This window comes from Haliotis rubra, unplaced genomic scaffold (genome assembly GCF_003918875.1).
Source record: "Haliotis rubra isolate DU_JTF1 unplaced genomic scaffold, ASM391887v1 Scf79, whole genome shotgun sequence".
Classification (NCBI taxonomy): Eukaryota; Metazoa; Mollusca; class Gastropoda; order Lepetellida; family Haliotidae; genus Haliotis; species Haliotis rubra.
Window position 1 is genome coordinate 2130745 of NW_025767512.1, and position 17881 is coordinate 2148625.

The window sequence follows — 17881 nt, forward strand, 5'->3', positions numbered from 1 at the left end:
AGTGCCGTATTACTGTTTCGTACCTAAAATCGTAAATATGACACTTAAGAATGTTACATAATTTGTTGGAACTTTTGTGGAATTTGTGTGCTCTTTGCGTTATTCGATACAAGTTCAGTAACTGCATGTATATAATCAAGCGATACCTTTACCCCGAGCAAAGGAAGCGATACTATGATAAGAGCTATTTAATGGCCACATAATTTGCTAAATCTGTGATTTCAGCAAACCTTTCAAACCTGGTTATAAACTGCAGCAAATATGTTAAGATTATAATTATACTATATGATAAGATGAACAAGGACTACCCTTTTAGACGTTTGCATATTCTTGTTTATACTTAATGACATAGGACTGGAATCCCGCCGATCGAAATACATGTATTGGAAACATTATCAGAACGTATTCCTGTATACTGTATAATCTGAACCATTGCCATACATGTATTCGTAAATACATCGATACATCAGATGACGCTATACAGATTCAGCCCCAACAAGAATCAATATACTTGATTGATAACATGCGGCATTCCTTCAAAATGACGTCTTTTGGTCACTGGAAGATTGATAACATGAACGAAAACTATTTTCTTCTCTGAGAAGACCAACGTCGATATCTGACCATGCCTCAAGCCATTGTCCATCTTCATACAATCCAGCACTCTATGGCATATAATAAGGACGGTCCGGGCTGACCGGTCCAGTCTGGCGCCTCTGGGGAGGAAGTGGTCACTGTTTAAACAGACAGTGTCCGATGGCAGTTGATTCTTAAAACTGACCCATACTCACATCCTACGAGGATTTGTCTTAATTAGTCTTTGAGGAGTGAGATTTAATGAAACCATAACATCACGATGGATCGACTACCTCCACAGACGGTATTGGAATATTTGAAATAAGACGCGGTTCTGTATGTAGAGTTGTTATAGCGTAAAAGGAAAATTTGTCTACGATAGATTTTCACAAATGAATTAGACTGTTGATTAATATCAGTGACGGGAACGAATGGTTCTTGAATAAGGTTAGGTCTGTCAGACATGTCATTATGATCCCTGTTACAGATTAGGAGCTGTTAGGAATCACCCAACGAGGCTCGAGAACCAGTTTCATGTAGTGTGCAGGGAAAAGTTACAGTTAATTCAAAATCGTTGTTCAAGATATGGGCTTGATAATCGGTCTGGATAAGGCCTTCGTAAGCGAGGTCTTCCCATACCCCAAGTTCGACCGTAATTACCGCTGCTGCTTCTACCACTACTAATGCTGCCTCTACTACTACTACTACTACTACTACTACTTCTACTACTACTACTACATCACAGGATGTCAGTCTCAACGGCACTTCGTATTATCAATCTCAACTCCCTGGGGATCATACAACTCTTGTAGCACCGAGTTATTGTGGCTTTCCCATCCTTACGAGGTACCCATTCACAGCTGGGTGGACTGGGACACAGTCACAGTACTTTGTCCAAGTTAAATGCACGTTGCTGTACCTTCAACTACGTGTTTGCACGTATTCATGTGGCCACCATCTGGTCATATACCAACGGATTCGTGGGTTCTTTTAAGTGCACACAAAGTTGACTCCAAGGTTTTTCACACCCGGTCACAGGTGGGCTCGATCCCGGCATCTCAAGCTCGCTGGATTACTAGCCTGGCGCCTTAAACAGCTCGCCGACCACGCCCTATTACTACTACTACTACTACTACTACTACTACTACTACTACTAGTACTACTACTACTACTACTACTACTACTACTACTACAATCACCTTAGCAACTAGTTAAACCACCGTTTGGTCCAGACTCGACTATTTACAGACCGCCGCCGAACTACTACTACTACTACTACTACTACTACTACTACTACTACTACTACTACTACTACTACAATCACCTTAGCAACTAGTTAAACCACCGTTTGCGTCCAGACTCGACTATTTACAGACCGCCGCCGAATATTGCTGAGTGCGGAACAATAAAAAATTGAGATCACCACGTACTCCTTCAACACTGCTACTGCTGCTACTTCTACTGCTACTGCTACTACCATCCAACCACCTACCACTCCCCACCGAAGCAATGGCTTTTCCAACCCATCAACATTTTTATATTCTGTGATATCTCAACTAAAAACAATTGAGAAAAACCCATTCCATTTTATAAGAAATCTCGATTGTCCGCCTACACTATCAGCATCACTAAATAACGATGTGATGATCAATAATAAATAGTGATGATACTAGGTGAAATTTATACTCCCGAAGATACAACTGGTGAAACGTAAACATCACATGCAGGTACTGGTCCGCTGTTACCCGAAATAGTGGGAGAGTTGACTATTGGAAAATTCAAATCATCCCTTTTGTCATACAGTCGCATGGAGAGCTTCTCAATCGCGCCAAACGGTAAACATCATGGGTACAGTCGAAATATCAATAATGGACTTTATTAGTCTAAACCGTTTCATACTATCACTTTGGTAAATCAAATGCAATGGTTTTGTCAAGTTGTTTTACAATTCCTTTGCAAAAACGATCACACTTCATATGTCTGAAAATATGATCCAGGCAGGATTTCACACATATCTGAAGGATCTTAATCTCTTTCACAGTTAATATTGCTCTGTTTATACATTCAAATTTACGGTGAACATATCACAGCTCGGGTTTGATGTTATCTATCGATCCTGCTGCGGAATTTGCCACATGGTGCAAATAGTACTAAGGAGTAATACTGACTTTTACAGGAGATATCCGTGTGTGTCATATTGCTTTGCTCCGTTGGCTGATGGACAGTAATTCTACGTTTACCTTTTACTGAGATACATATATCCATTGATTTCATCAGTTCCATGGCATTTCAGAAGCCGAACCCTTCGGTTGATGAGTATACCAATACATCCATATTTGTCACGTCAGTTTTCTACCATGACGTCAAATGAAAACGTCACTAGCGGATTCGATACATTCAGTAGGAAGATAGAGGGTTGTTACGATTACCATAATCTTACACAAAATGTGTAGACCGCGAATGAGTGAGTGAGTTTAGTTTTACGCCGCACTCAACAATATTCCAGCTATATGGCGACGGTCTGTAAATAATCGAATCTGAACCAGACAATCCAGGGATCGACAGCATGAACATCTATCTACACAATTGGGATACCATGACATGTGTCAACCAAATCAGCAAGCCTCACCACCTGATCCCGTTAATCGCCTCTTACGACAAGCATGGGTTACTGAAGATCAATTCTAACCCTGACCTTCACGGGCTGTGTACACCGCAAACGTTTCAGTCTAAGAAAATACATTGTAGTATCAGCTGTTTTATGGGCAGTAACCATCCTGTGTTTTTCATAACAAAAACGGAAAAAGCCAAGTAATTATTAAACAATCGCTTGCAAAGACAAAGTCAGCTGTGCTATTCCGATCATAACATATGCACGTGCTTATAAATAACTTGACACATCAGCGATGACAAGAAGTGTTCACGAAAATGTGAGCGTATCTAAAAGAAGAGTACTGATGTATCGTAATCCACTTTGTTTCACAAGAGAACTGTCTTATATTTCGTTTATCCAAATCACGCATACGACTTGTGAGGATTCCTGGAAAGGTCTGTCGGGCAAACTCTGTCGTCAACAAACATTTTGTTCTTTGTTAAGCACATAGCAACTCATGTAAAGAGATCATTTGTTTCATTTAGGTGTGTTAACCAACAGACAAAGTCAGACATTAACATATGATTCATTTCTTAGTCTTCATAGATAATTACTTATGAAGGTAACTTCGTCCTAAAAGTAAACATATTTGTTGTTTGCTCTATTCATGTTGCTTGCGACTGAAAGTATAATTTGAATCAATAACAATGAATATTCACATTATTTTATCTAAAATGTGACTACTTTATTTGCAGAAATGTGTAAGAGCCTCTATCTACCCGTGAGATATTTGCATCCTTTATGAGTGAGTTGGTTTTACGCTGGACTTAGCAATATTCCAGCAATAATAGGGCAGGGGACACCAGAAATGGGCTTCACACATTGTACCCATGTGGGGAATCGAACCCGTGCTTCGGCGTGACGAGCGAACGCTTTAACCACTAAGGCTAGCCCACCGCCCTTGTAACTGCATGAAAACTCTTTTAAATTTAGGTAGCTGATACGAGGAGACGGTCAACAAGTGATTAATTCGATGAAACCATATTGTGACATATATTGACCTTGGATAACATTTCTATTTCGTAACAGTCGCGCAACTATCAGATGTTCACGTAAAGGTTACCAAGACAGCCAGAGTGTCGTTTGTCGAAACGACATCAGCACGTGTTTTAAACATATTTCAGAAAATCATTTAAAGAGACTTCCTCTCATGCTCCATTAACTCTATAACATATATGTACAGTATATTATGACAAGAAAGTAACAACGCTTTTATGAGCATCGTTTGATAATGTTACTGTCTCAGTCAATATTAAAAACTTTGCAAAATATATCTAAACGTAGAACATCAAAGCAAAACATATAAAAGTTGGATAAATCTGCAAATATTAAACAGTGGTCTTTTCAACGACTACAATATGACATTTTCCCGTTGCAGACTAATATATATATATATATGTGTATGACCTTTTACTTTTCTGAAACACAAAAACGCCACAAACATCTAGTAATTAATCCGAGTAATGTCCTCAAAGGTAAAACAATTTAATTACCCTTTAATTATTTACATCAAATTTTAAGATCTTCGTAAAATGTTAAAGTTGATAAAAACTATTATTGACGTCCACAGGCATATTTGACTTTACGTCTGTCAACTGGCAAAGCAACACTGAACAGCTTGAAGTGCAACATAACGACTCATGCAGATGTCATTGTTATTGGAGGTTCGATAAAGCCGCAACAGTAGACGTACTTGAAACAAAAGTTTGCACTTTTTACTTCCATTTCAGCATTATCTATGACCCCGGATTGGAAAAAGACTGGGAAACATTTTCGCATTACCTACATTATTTAGTTGGCAAATTTATAGTCACATTATTCATTAGTTATGAAGTTTACATAAAGGCACTTTGTGTTTTGTGAATACCCATACACTACCGTACCACTTATAGTAAATGTTTTGATAATAATGTATAAATAGATTCAATTGAAGTAGAGTTATGTTGATATGATACTTGCAACATTTGTGGGGAAACCTAAATAAACAGGAAAATATGCATGGTTTTCACATATGTAACGTCTTACAGCAACTTCATCCTTGTTCCTTATTGTCAATTAAGGCACGCAGTTGTCTGCATACACAATGGAGTAGGGAGCGTAGCTTCATGAATACAGTCCATTAGTGAACGTAGAACCCATGCAGAACTCGATGATCCTAAATGCATGACTGATGACTGTTATGAAACAGGTCACTGGGAAATATAAGCTTTTGATCCTTTCTCGGCTACCTCATTGATGCATACATAACAAGAACCACGTCGTGTTAGCTTGCGTGATCCTTAACTAAGACCGTCATAGTGCAATCGACCTGTTTGATTTAAATGTTAATGTCATATCGAGATTGAAAAACGTATGTGTTATTATCCATGCATAATAGAGATTGAGAGAGTCAGAAGAAGCTGGGATCAAATTACGAGCAAAAGATCTTACTGATGTCAGCTTTTTTAGTCACGGAGGTCTGCCCTGCTTCATTGCATTTGACAATGAATTGAAAAGCGATTGTCTGATAAAGTTTAAAAGACATGCACGTTTTGATCGCTTTCATTTTAATTTTTTGTACAATTCTGACTGAAAGAATATTCAAAGACAATAATACTAGAACGGATCAGATTCGAAAACAAGGAAAGCGCATATGCTCAAAGCTTCGTTAAGGGTTTGTCATGCCTATGAACTGTAAAGATACATGGTAATATCTGTTCCTTGTTTGTTTCTTTTCTATCTGTTGTAGCAACGAAATGTCGCAACGTCCTTTAGAAACAATTAAATTATAAAAAAAAATCCAATTTACACAATTTCAGATCACACTTCTATTTTTTGTGCATTTTTCTCAAACATTTTGTATCAAGAAGAATCTGGGTTTGGCCTACATCGTCAACAAGGTGGCTATAAAATAATTTCGGACTGGCATATGAATTTCAGTCGAAATTGGAAGTATTTTATGTCAGGCATAAAGGTCATTTGACAAGATAATACTGAGCTATCTGGAGTTACCGAATGCAACTTGATCAGTGTACTGACTGAAACATTGATTCTGATAGCCCAATAAAGTTATCAATCATTACGTCCAATTAACACTATTTCCTTTTTAAAATTTATTATTTCATACCACTGACATCACACAGCAGTCGAGGTCATAGTCAACATGAGTGCATAACACATACAAGTAATATCGTTCATTGGCAGAATATATTGAAAGTTAGCAAAACGTTTCTGTTCGACCTGTGAGACTTAAGGCCAAACACGTGTAGAATTCACCGGCTTTCTTAATAACACGTAACCACCGACTGTCAGTCGTAATAGCTGGTGAGACATTTTAATTTGATTGTCTCTATCCGGACTTCCAGCGGACAGTATCAATCAGAATTTCTCTCCATATACGGTTTGCAAATTGGTCTGGAACAGAAACGTCCAATGGGTTGTCAGCTCTCTGACAAACTTTCACTATAGTTACACGCTGTTGCTTGGATCTGATGCACTTGCATTGAAATTGGCTCAGAATTTGACTTGTTCAAAAGTTTTTTCGAGCGACGGATTGTTAAGAGTTTTCGGAAGGCGAAACGAAAGTCTCTTGAAAAGAGAGCATAAACACATGGATTGATGGCAGAGTTGCAATAACCAAGCCAGAAGAACACAGAGAAGAGCAATGCAGGAATACATTCCTCACAAAAAGCACCGACCAGGTAGATTGTAAAGAAGGGAAGCCAACACAAAATGAAAGCTCCAACAATAATTGCTAACGTCTTGGCTGCTTTCTTCTCGCGGTTGAACTTCCTCATATGATTTTTTAGATTTTTACCCTGTTTTTGTTGAATCGCAGCCGTGCGTCTATTCAAGGCGCTCATCGACTGGCCATTCACCATGAAGCGAATACGCGTTCCGTTCAAATCTTTCCGCCTTTCTTTCTCAGCTTTCTTGGCGTCCACACCGTTACTTTCAACTGACAGAGAGCCGCGATCACTGCATCTCTCTGTTCGTTTCTGACCGTTTGCATTTCCATTTTGGGAATAATTTTGATACTTTCGGAAGCGGCGGTGGTATTTGGGTTTCGTTACTGGCGAATGGTGAGTGTAGGGCTCACTTTGGAATGATCTCTCCCTCTTTAAGGATGAGTATTCGTTCGATTTTGTTGGGGACATCTCCGAACTTGCTGACTTGGAAACAGATGGTTTGCTTGCAGCACAACTACCTCCACGATGAACACGCAAGGTCACGGCGTTTTCCCTACTTAAACTATTCGTTTCCTTCGATGTTTTGGTTGTAAGCACTCCTTTTTCATACGCTGAAATGGTTTTCACAGCAGCACGGTAAATCCTGATATAGAAAAACACCATAACCAACATAGGTACGTAGAACGAACCCATGGAAGCGTAAATTCTGTATCCTTGAGCATTGGTGAGTTCACACTCATATGGCTCCACAACACATGAATCTTCTGTGCTTTCCGCAGTTGGAGTAATATTCCAAATAGTGAATTGTGTTCCAATGAAAAACGTACCATTTGAATCCTCATCCAAGTCAATATACGACACATTGCTGTCAAAATCAGGTGGAGGTTCAAAAGGAACTTCCCCTCCTTCGTTCCACCCGATAAGAGGAGGAAAACAAATCAAGAACGAGACAGCCCAAATGAATGCTACGAGAAGTTTCCCTCTTTTCGATGACATTAAACCTGGGTATTTCATAGGCCGCGTTATGGCGAGGTAACGGTCAAAGCTGATGCAGCAAAGATTTAGAATAGATGCTGTGCATAACCAAACATCAATGGCTAGCCATATGTGACACCATGCTACCCCAAACACCCAAACATCAAGGACCTCTAAGGCTGCTGAAAACGGCAACACAAACACCCCAAGGAGCAGGTCTGCACAAGCCAAATTGACTATGAAGATATTGGTAACAGTCCGCAGTTTTCGCGTTGTTAACACTGCTGCTACGACCAAGCAATTTCCAAATATCACCATAAATATAATAACGCCAAGTAATAAACTTGAGAACACTAATCCGGCGTCTAAAGGGGGGATCGGGAGAGATACGGTGATGTTAATGCATCTATCAGTCTTGTTGTCCCCAGGGGGAAAGGCCACATTGTCCCTGTTTTCCTCTTCGATTGACAGATACGAAAACCCCTCCATCAGAATCCCGAGATGAGTAGTTCCCCTTCCAGGTATATGATGTAAGTGTCTTGACAATGAAGTTCAATATGCACTTCACAAGGTGTTGCTGTCATACTCCGTACATCACCTTACGACATGGTAATAAAGACTGTCTGGTCGTGTAAATGCAATGTTCATGGGACCGTTCAGTCTCGTCATATTCTGACCACAAATCCTTTAATAGCACAATAGAGTGGGATTATCCTCAGGCAGCCTTTGGTAATTTAGGTGGCGTACAGGCCTGTCCCTGTGACATCCTTTCTGAACTTTCCCTTTCTCTTCACGTTAGCCATGATATATGTATTTACATCCAAACCACTGTAGGGTTAGACGTCTCCTCAAGCACTAATTCCTGTCTTCTTCTGTGTTTTCAGCAGCAGCTTCTGGAAGGGGATAAAACATACATGTTAACCTTTATACAAGATGATAAACAACAAATGAATCCAATCACACGTGGCTGAAATCGAAAGTTCAACAATCAACATTTATATGCGAAAAAGGGAATGTGATATATTTACAAACATTCAGTCGACATTTGGACAAACGTTCATCTCCACATTCAACAACCTGACTCCTGACATTAACAGCAGCAAGGAAAACAAAAAGTGGAAACCAACCTCCATCGCGTTTGAAAGTAATAAGTAAAGTGCGACACTTGTTTCCTAACGGCACCAACCGATCCAATAGCTAGCAAGACGAGGCTACTCTGTACTACAGAGCTGCGAGCAAGCGGTGTCAGCTGCCCATGAGTGCCTCATTCGTCCAAGATCAATACAGAGCGAAGAAAGGACATGAAGGAAGGCGAGGCACTGGGCAACGAGCATGGAGATTCAATGGTAAAAGTTTTGCATTACACGATAATGTTCTAGAATGTCTAAAGGACGTGGGTCATCATTTTTGGTAATTTTGAACGGAAATAGTCATCGGGAGATTGCTTACGCCGTAAAAAAGTATGAACCAATTTATGTTTTTAATTACGTTTGCAAAATTGATACTTTGAATATTCTTGCGTTGCGGTGTGTTTTACGTGAGGGTGAAATTCAAAGGATTCAAGGAAGAACTAGAGCCTTGTTCCAGTGTTGAGTGTTTGTTTCATGTTTTATCGGGTGATCTGGGGAATCCTGTATTTTTACGAGGTATCATATTTTGCGCACTTGCACTTAGTTTTACCTTGTTGTGGCATGTTTTACTGGGTAATCATGTATTACTTGTATCATGTCTCGTGTTGTTCTGTTTTCATGTTAAACGTTCTTTACTGTATTGAATCGTGTGTATCTGTGATGAACCATGTTTGTTGTATCATGCATGTTTATATTTTTTACTATGTTTTGCTGTGGTTGCTATGGTGTCTGTTTTATATCACACTTTTTGTGTTGTGCCATGTTGGGCTATGTTTGCTGTGTCATGAATACATGTTGTCTGTCTGTGTTGTACCGTGTTGGCTGTGACGCACGATGTTATCTGTGTTGTACCATGTTGTCCCATACTGTACCTTGTTGTCCCATGCTGTACCATGTTGTCTGTGATGTACCATATTGCCCATGTTTTACCATGTTGTCCGTGATACACGTTGTTTCTGTGCTGTACTATGTTGTCTGTGATGTCACATGTTGTCCGCGTTGTCTATGATGCTACATGTTGGCTGTGTTGTACCATGTTGTCCGTATTCTATCATGTCGTCTGTGATGCAATATGTTGTCCATATTGTAGCATGTTGCCCGTGATGCAACATGTTGTCCATATTGTATCATAGTGTCTGTGATGCAAGATGTTGTCCATGTTGTATCATAGTGTCTGTGATGCAAGATGTTGTCCATGTTGTAGCATGTTGTCCATATTTACCATGTTGTCATGCTGTCTGCGATGCATCATATTATCTGTGTTGTAACATGTTGTCCCTGTTGTACCATGATGTCGTACCATGTTCGAATCTGTGCATATGCTTTACCTGCTTCATAAGGGTTTGTTAGGTCCAATCTAAACTTTACGTACCATGCACTGGTATGATGCTGCAAACCTAGGAACAAAGTCAGGGAGAATCGGAATTAGAACCCACAATTATAGGGTTCTTATGTGCCCAAGGGCCGCAACTCTTTACAGCGACCTGAGCCCCCACCAAAGGACTAAGCTACAACCAATAAAACGGTAGCTAACACATGTTGTAATTGAATCTCACCATCAAATATCAATCACAGTAGGACTTAACACTTCCTTCAAATATAAGAGAAAATGTTCCTCCTTAATCTATGTTTTAGAACACCTCTGAAGGCAAACTTTTCATTATATACTCCTCACAAAATGTTAAGCAACACAAATGTTTAGTCCCATTACATTTTCATTTATTGAAATTTCATGGCATGATGCAATAAAAAGGTGAACCATATGTACACAAGATTAACAAAATGAAATGGTAATGAGTAATAGCAGACTTACAAATCATCAAAAGCATGTACCCGTGAAACAGTCGTGCAAAATGTGCTGCATTGATGGAGCAAAATGTTAAAATTAAAGTTCAAGTCAGTTTGGGACAGTGAAGCTGTGTCCAGTAACGCGTGTGACCATCATGAGCACGAATGCAAGCTTCTACACGTCTTTGCATTGACCAAATGAGCCTTTAAAGTTGCTGTTGTGGAATGTTCTGCCATTCTCTCTGTAACGCCTGTTCAAGTTCATCCAGAGTCTGGGGGTGAAGATGGAGACCGTAAACACTACTTCCAATAATGTCCCAAGCATGTTCAGTGGGATTAAGATCAGGTGACCTTGCAGGCCAGTCGATATGTGTGATGTTGTTGATCTAAACAACATCATTAACAACTCTTTCTCGGGCATTATGATCCATGGACGACCATTATCATCCATACAAATGAAGTTAGGACACCCTTGCTGTACCAGAGGAATGATTACAAATAGGTTTACACCGATTAGGGTGCATGTGTGAAGAGTGGAGCACATTCATGCCACACATTTTGCATGTTGTTTCTGAGGGTGGTTGTGTTCGGGGGATGTTATCAATGTTATCAGATAAATCAATATGACAGTCACTATAGGCTATGTGTTCTTTGAATATTTACCTGTCAGTAACATGCCGAGATTCATAAAGATATTACACTTAAAAAATACTTGTTGCTTAATTTTTTGAGAGGAGTATATGATCTCGCCCAGAGGAAATGAGAACAACGTGATCTTGCTAATAATATGTCGCATCAGATTTTACTCGCTTGGACTTAGTTTTACGGTGTTGTGGCACGTAATCATGTATTTCTTCCCTGAATCATGTACTCGTGTGATACTTTGTTGTAACTAGTTTTGTATGTTATGATCTCGCACTGAGGAAGTGACAACAACGTCTGTACTGCTTTTTGGAGATACATAATTTCACTCACACCTTTCCTCAGCATCATGTGAACGAGACATAAGTGTGCCTTTGTTAACCCAAACAAATTGAAATAGCAATTTGGCTCTTTCTACTTCATCATCAATACATATCGGAGCGTATCTAAACCGTTTAGGATTAATGTCCGCTGTGATTCAAGTTGAGCCTTTTCACAGCATAACTATATCCAGTCAGGTACAGTTAAGTAGGAAAGGTTGTTGCATTGCGTGGAGAAGGCTGTGGCATTGCGTGGAGGGAAAGGATGGTTAGAATGGGAGGGTGAGTTAGGGAAGGGTGTTTGTACACAGTGGATTGTTATAGACAGTTGTGAAGGCAATCAGTTAATGGTATTTGTACGTTACTACGATTGTGATCATTGTAGCGAGTCTGGGAGAACGTATACACGGAGATCATATTTAATGAAGGTTTTCTTCATGTTTCCATAATGTGTTTCCTTCATGTCGAGCAATATTCCAATAACTTCAGCCTTTGGGGGTTTACATTTCACAAGTTATTAGGTACTATCGGACAGACTCTATTTATCACGATTTCACTCATGCTCATACGGTGGGCGATCGAGGTTATAACATGCAATGTCTCAGTAAAGGTTTTAACACGATCTATGGTAGGTATGTGGCCATCAGAGACAATGACGATGACGATGATGATGATGATGATGATGATGATGATGATGATGACGACGACGACGACGACGACGACGACGATGATGACGAGTGAGTACATGAACTTCGATACAACTGTCTTTGACTGCACTGGCATTATCCAGCTATTAATGTCTCCCCAGCACAGAACCTCGCTCTTTAAATGATGTCGTTGCTACCACTGTGGTAACGTCTATGGGTGTGTTGTTGTCGTTGGCAAGATTCCAACTTTACGTGAGTGAGTGAGTTTGGCTTTACGCCGCTTTTAGCAATATTCCAGCACTATCAGGGCAAGGGACACCAGAAATGGGCTTCACATATTGTACCCATGTAGGGAATCGGACCCGAGTCCTCAGCGTGACGAGCGAACGCTTTACCTACAAAAACAAAACCCTACCGGTCCTCGTCAGCCTGAAACAAAATCTATTCGAGCAGACCTTCATTATGGAGACCACGACATCCTGACAACGGAATGACGTTTCTTTAAAGCCATTTACCAAGATGAGGTTGTGTCCATGATGCATCTACTCAGAGATGCTTGCAAATGTAGGGGTTTCCGGTGGTGATCTTTCTGTCAGAATATGTTCTTTGTTAAAAACCCATTGGCGTAACGTAATTGTGTACAGTGCAAAGACCATTACGTCGATAGCGTGAAAGGATACTCTCGTGAATTAATACTTAGGATACATGGTTGTGGGCGTGATCGCGTATTGATAACCATGAGCATTACACTAGGTCATGTCTTTAGATGACTTAATGTGCCAAGTACATAGTGAATTGACTGGAAAGCCCATTAAACCGGCACTACATCAATTCAGGGCTGGCGTTGACCTTGACCTTCGCCGCCTCGTTGAGAAGGAGTTTTGAACCGTAATGACTATGGCTGCAATAGAATACTAACAAATAAAACGGTATTGCAATATAGTTAACCTTGTATGCTATCCTCCCAAGCAGACCTCGAGACTGTACGAACCAGTCACTTGACCGTGTCCTTGACATTACGTCTCAATCAAGGTTGTTAGCACGTTATGCGCTAAATCCTTTTCAACTACGTCAATTTGAATGGCAGATGCTACCTAATGTGTATGATTTCAAACTGATGGAACGGATTATATATAGTTCCCCGTAGTTGAACGCTGTTTCGAATTATATATAGTTCCTCGTAGTTGAACCCTGTTTCGAGAATGAATTTAAAGGGGAAGTTTCCAGGTAGTTGTATTGTTGCATTTAGTGCATTATTTGGAGCTAAACATGCCATGTTTTCCACCCGCAGCAATTTTGTCTGCAGAGTTTAGGCGCTAAATTGAACTGAGATTTCAAATGTTCAATTTATCTCCGAACAAAACTGAAAAACAAAAACTTTATTTTTAAAAAATGTTGATTTCTTTTTAAACGACTGACTTTATCATTCTTCTGAGTTAAGGTGGCAGAGTAGCCTCGTGTGGAAGCCGTAGGCCCGTGTTCCTTTCCCTACTAGGTAACAATGTGTGGGCAATTTAGTCTTGATTTGGTTTCGTATTGCCAAAAACGGCGTAATACCATATTCACTCAACCCCTCAATCCATTTAAACGGCAAAGACTCTACCTGTATCATAAACACCATTGCTAAAGAAAAGAAATATTTCTTGTGAACTGGTGAGTCCCTTTAAAATTGTATTGTGAATAAATGAATATCTTTTTTCAAACTTCACGCATCCTAAGAAACAGACTAATGTATCGTTAACGTAATTGTCAATTTGATCACCAAATAGATGCTAATAAAATCAAATGCCTCAATAAAGCACAGAAACTACTGATGCAATAACCTTAAGCTTATTTTATAAAACGTTATATTTTTAAAACGAGTGCAAACCCTAAATTGTATTTCGACCATATCCTAATATTCAGAATTTCATAGACGTTGTAACGCCTTACAAGAGCCCGGTGTACTCATTTAAACCATCCCTGGCAGTCAGACTATTTGACGAGACGTAACGTATGACCTTGTTATGTTGAAGGTCACGGCAATCGACATAGATCACTGCAAAAAGTGATACGTTTATTATCCTGTTGCGTATCTTGTCGTTTATTGGCTCATGTCTCGTCCCTCGTGGCCCTGTTCCCAAGTATTTTGTTGATATAGGTCAATAAAGAGATCGATAATTCTCGTATCGATCTGATTGGATTGGAGGAAAGCTGTGATATTATTACTCTGATGACAACTGCCGACCACGGAATATCGATACACCATTACTATATGGCGAGATTACAAATGTCAATGTCTGCATTAGAAACACGATAACCACTAAAACCCTTCGAGCGTTTAATCGCATCATGCTTTAACGCCTGGAGTTAGAGAGATTTAAATCTGAATATTGTGATGAATTCGATGTATTTTGAATAAAAAACTTATGAAAAGTGCATTTTCCGTTCAGGATTTCATTCCATTCGAAAAATATACTGAATGAGTGAAATAAGGGAACATATGCTGAAGGGAATTAGTTGTTCAAGATTTGACTGATTGCCTGTTTTAAATGATGACGTCAGCAAAAAGTGGGTCATATTTTATTGACTGGTTTTACATTTTGAGTGGTGCGAATATTGGGTGCCATTACAAAAAACAAACATGATTGGCCTTTGCGTGCGTCGTCTGTTTCCACGTGGTGCTAGGCCAAACAAGCAGAAATATTGCAAATTGGAATTATCAAACAGAAAACGTCAAAACATTTATCATGGAATTAATCATCCAGCAATTATCTAGGCATTCTGCTACTATTGTATTCAGTATTTCAACCTTGCACTGTGCATAATAGCGAGCAGTGCCAGTTAATTGGTTAGAAGCCGCAATTAAACACGACATGACCTGTCATTTTTAATCGGCGACTGTCATTTGTTACATTTGTATCATGGATAGATTTTCAACACAAAAAACACCTGGGAGCGTGATTTATTATGCCACTGACGCGATCGGCTGGTCAGGATTGGTGACTTCGTTGCACTGCAAAAATAGTCTACATTTACAAGCTTGTAAATGTCTTGAAATGATGAGATTTACAAGATATATATAATTTTGTAAAGATATATTTTACGATACATTTACAAATTTGAAATATGAGATTAACAAAATAATTACAAGCTTTGTAAATATCATAATTACAAGGTTTGTAATGTTTGTAAATCTGAAGTTTACACATTGTAAATTTTTGTAAATTACGTTTTTTGTCTTGTGAATTGATGCATGTCCTCATCCAAATTGCGTAGATCGATGTGCATTTGTCAATCACTTGATTGGTTGGTCCAGAGTCAATTATTTAAAGACCGCCATAAAGCTGGAACATTGCGGAGCGTGACATCAAACAACAAACAAACAAACTATTCTTTCAAGGCGACGGTCAAGGAAACAATGAGATGAAGACAATGGCAAACCTCACAAACTCGTCGTAGGTTCTGTTCCGTCTTGAAGACATTAATATGTAAATGCCATTCATAGGGTCAACGTAACTCCGCTATGTTCCTGTATATCATGAAATTGATTCGTCACCATTTCCGCGCGAGTGACAAGCTCTGGCCTATTATGTCGTGGAACTAATGCCAGTGCCATTATCCTTTGGCAGTAACAAGCACTATCTTATCAATCGACAAGCGATAGACGAAGAATGTAGACGTAGGACACGTTCATGTAGCATTGGGGTATTACATGTTCGAATATGGATTCTCGATTTCTTCTTAATCTAAAGAAGCAGTCTTCTGTGTTGATTAAGGCACTTAGGGTATTTGCCTGCGAAATTTCTTTCATCGTCCGTGAATATATTCGATCCTAATAGCGTGTGTTTATAGGGGGTAATAAAAAAAGGGTGATCGAGTCAGTAAGTTTAGTTTTACGCCGCTTTTAGCAATATTCCAGCAATATCGCGGCGGGGTGACAACGGAAATGGGCTTCACACGTTGTACCCATGTGAAGAATCGAACCCGGGTCTTCGGCGTGACGAATGAACGCTTTAACTACCAGGCTAAAATAAAGGCCACCATGGAAGTGAAATGAACCCATCACCATACATGAATTGTGCGGTCTGTAAATAACCGAGTTTTGACCAGACAATCCAGTGATCAAAAGCATGAGCATCGATCATCACAATTGGGATACGATGACATGTGTCAACCAAGTCAGCGAGCCTGACCAACCGATCTGGTTAGTCGCCTCTTACGACAAACATGGGTTACTGAAGACCAATTCTAACCCAGATCTTCACGGGTCAAAAAGAAACACTGGAAAAACAATGTCGGCTATTTGGAGAGAATTGTTATACCTCCATGGACTTCAGTGCTAAGTGCTCTTAGATAAACAGAGCTTTAGTACGTTAGGCCTTGACATATTGGCATGGGTTACATTTCTTTTCGGTTAGTTTGTAATGAGATATATTGTTATTTTAGGTATGTTCTGAGAACCTGAAAAGAAAAACCTCTATGCGAAGATGAAAATGTGTTATGTTTTAAATTGCGAGTACGTGCCACTCACATTTTTCTCCTATGCAGATGTATTGTTGCCAGTGGTATTTTCTCATACAAAAGTTGCAAGAAGCAGCGGGCATGATGCTATTTATCCTAAGGTGGATATGACATCATAATCACACCATAAATAACAAAGCTAAATGGTTTCCAAATTTAAACGTTAATTTGTCTGGCAACAGAAACGATTTGAATGTCTATTGTGCCTTTTAACATAAATAGATGACTGGCTGTACACACATCACTCCTCTGATGGAGCATCCTTATTAATCTACACAGACTCTTCCAAGAAGTAACTCAATGCTAACATTTCAGTGTACGGGCTGGAAAGAAACAATATGAAGGCATATTTACATATTTACTGCCGCCAGATAAGAAACCAACACACTCGTTATACTTGCACACTTCTTTTCAAACAACGGAAGCGATCCATTAAAGGAACAATTTTCTTTTCTTTGAGGTGTATTTGCCACGAAGCATAATGCTGGAAAGGCGACTAGGCATAGAAATCACAGTTTCCTAACGGAACACCGTTAATAATTAATGACCAACGCTTCCGGACGGGCCCCTACCATCTGCTTTCCAAAGAGTTTACGAGTGGCGAGAATCAGGGTTTTTCTTCTAGTGTTACAAAAAATGAATTTCCGGGTTTTAAATTGTCAGTTACATTTAGAATCAATGTTGAAAAGACGTTAACCTTATTGTTTCTGTAATTTCGATGGTATTTGACGGCGGTTATTTCAGTTTAATTGTGTAAGTGAATGTAATTGAATGAAGTTGTGTTTTTGCCAGCTGATTTCATTCGAAAAAAACCCACAGGAAAGCGATGTTCCTGAAGTCGACGTGTTTCCTGAAAAGGGAAATTCTAACGTCGAAGTCCTGGAAGGAATTGACTGATGTGATTTCAGAAACGCTTGACCGAGCTTGCTCTGGAGACAGAGTGTGAAAATGCAGAAACGTCCTTTTAATCTCAATAGAT

General features: G+C 39.5%; 1 protein-coding gene across 1 annotated transcript in view; it reads right to left on the reverse strand.

The window, feature by feature from the left end:
- Positions 1 to 6312: 6312 nt before the first annotated feature.
- Positions 6313 to 17881, reverse strand: part of LOC124261162 (octopamine receptor 1-like) — a 97516-nt gene continuing 85947 nt past the window's right edge. The window contains exon 2 of the mRNA XM_046695492.1: positions 6313 to 8765. Within this exon, the coding sequence (XP_046551448.1) occupies positions 6649 to 8361 (1713 nt within the window). The 5' untranslated portion in view covers positions 8362 to 8765 and the 3' untranslated portion in view covers positions 6313 to 6648. The remainder of the gene's footprint in view (positions 8766 to 17881) is intronic.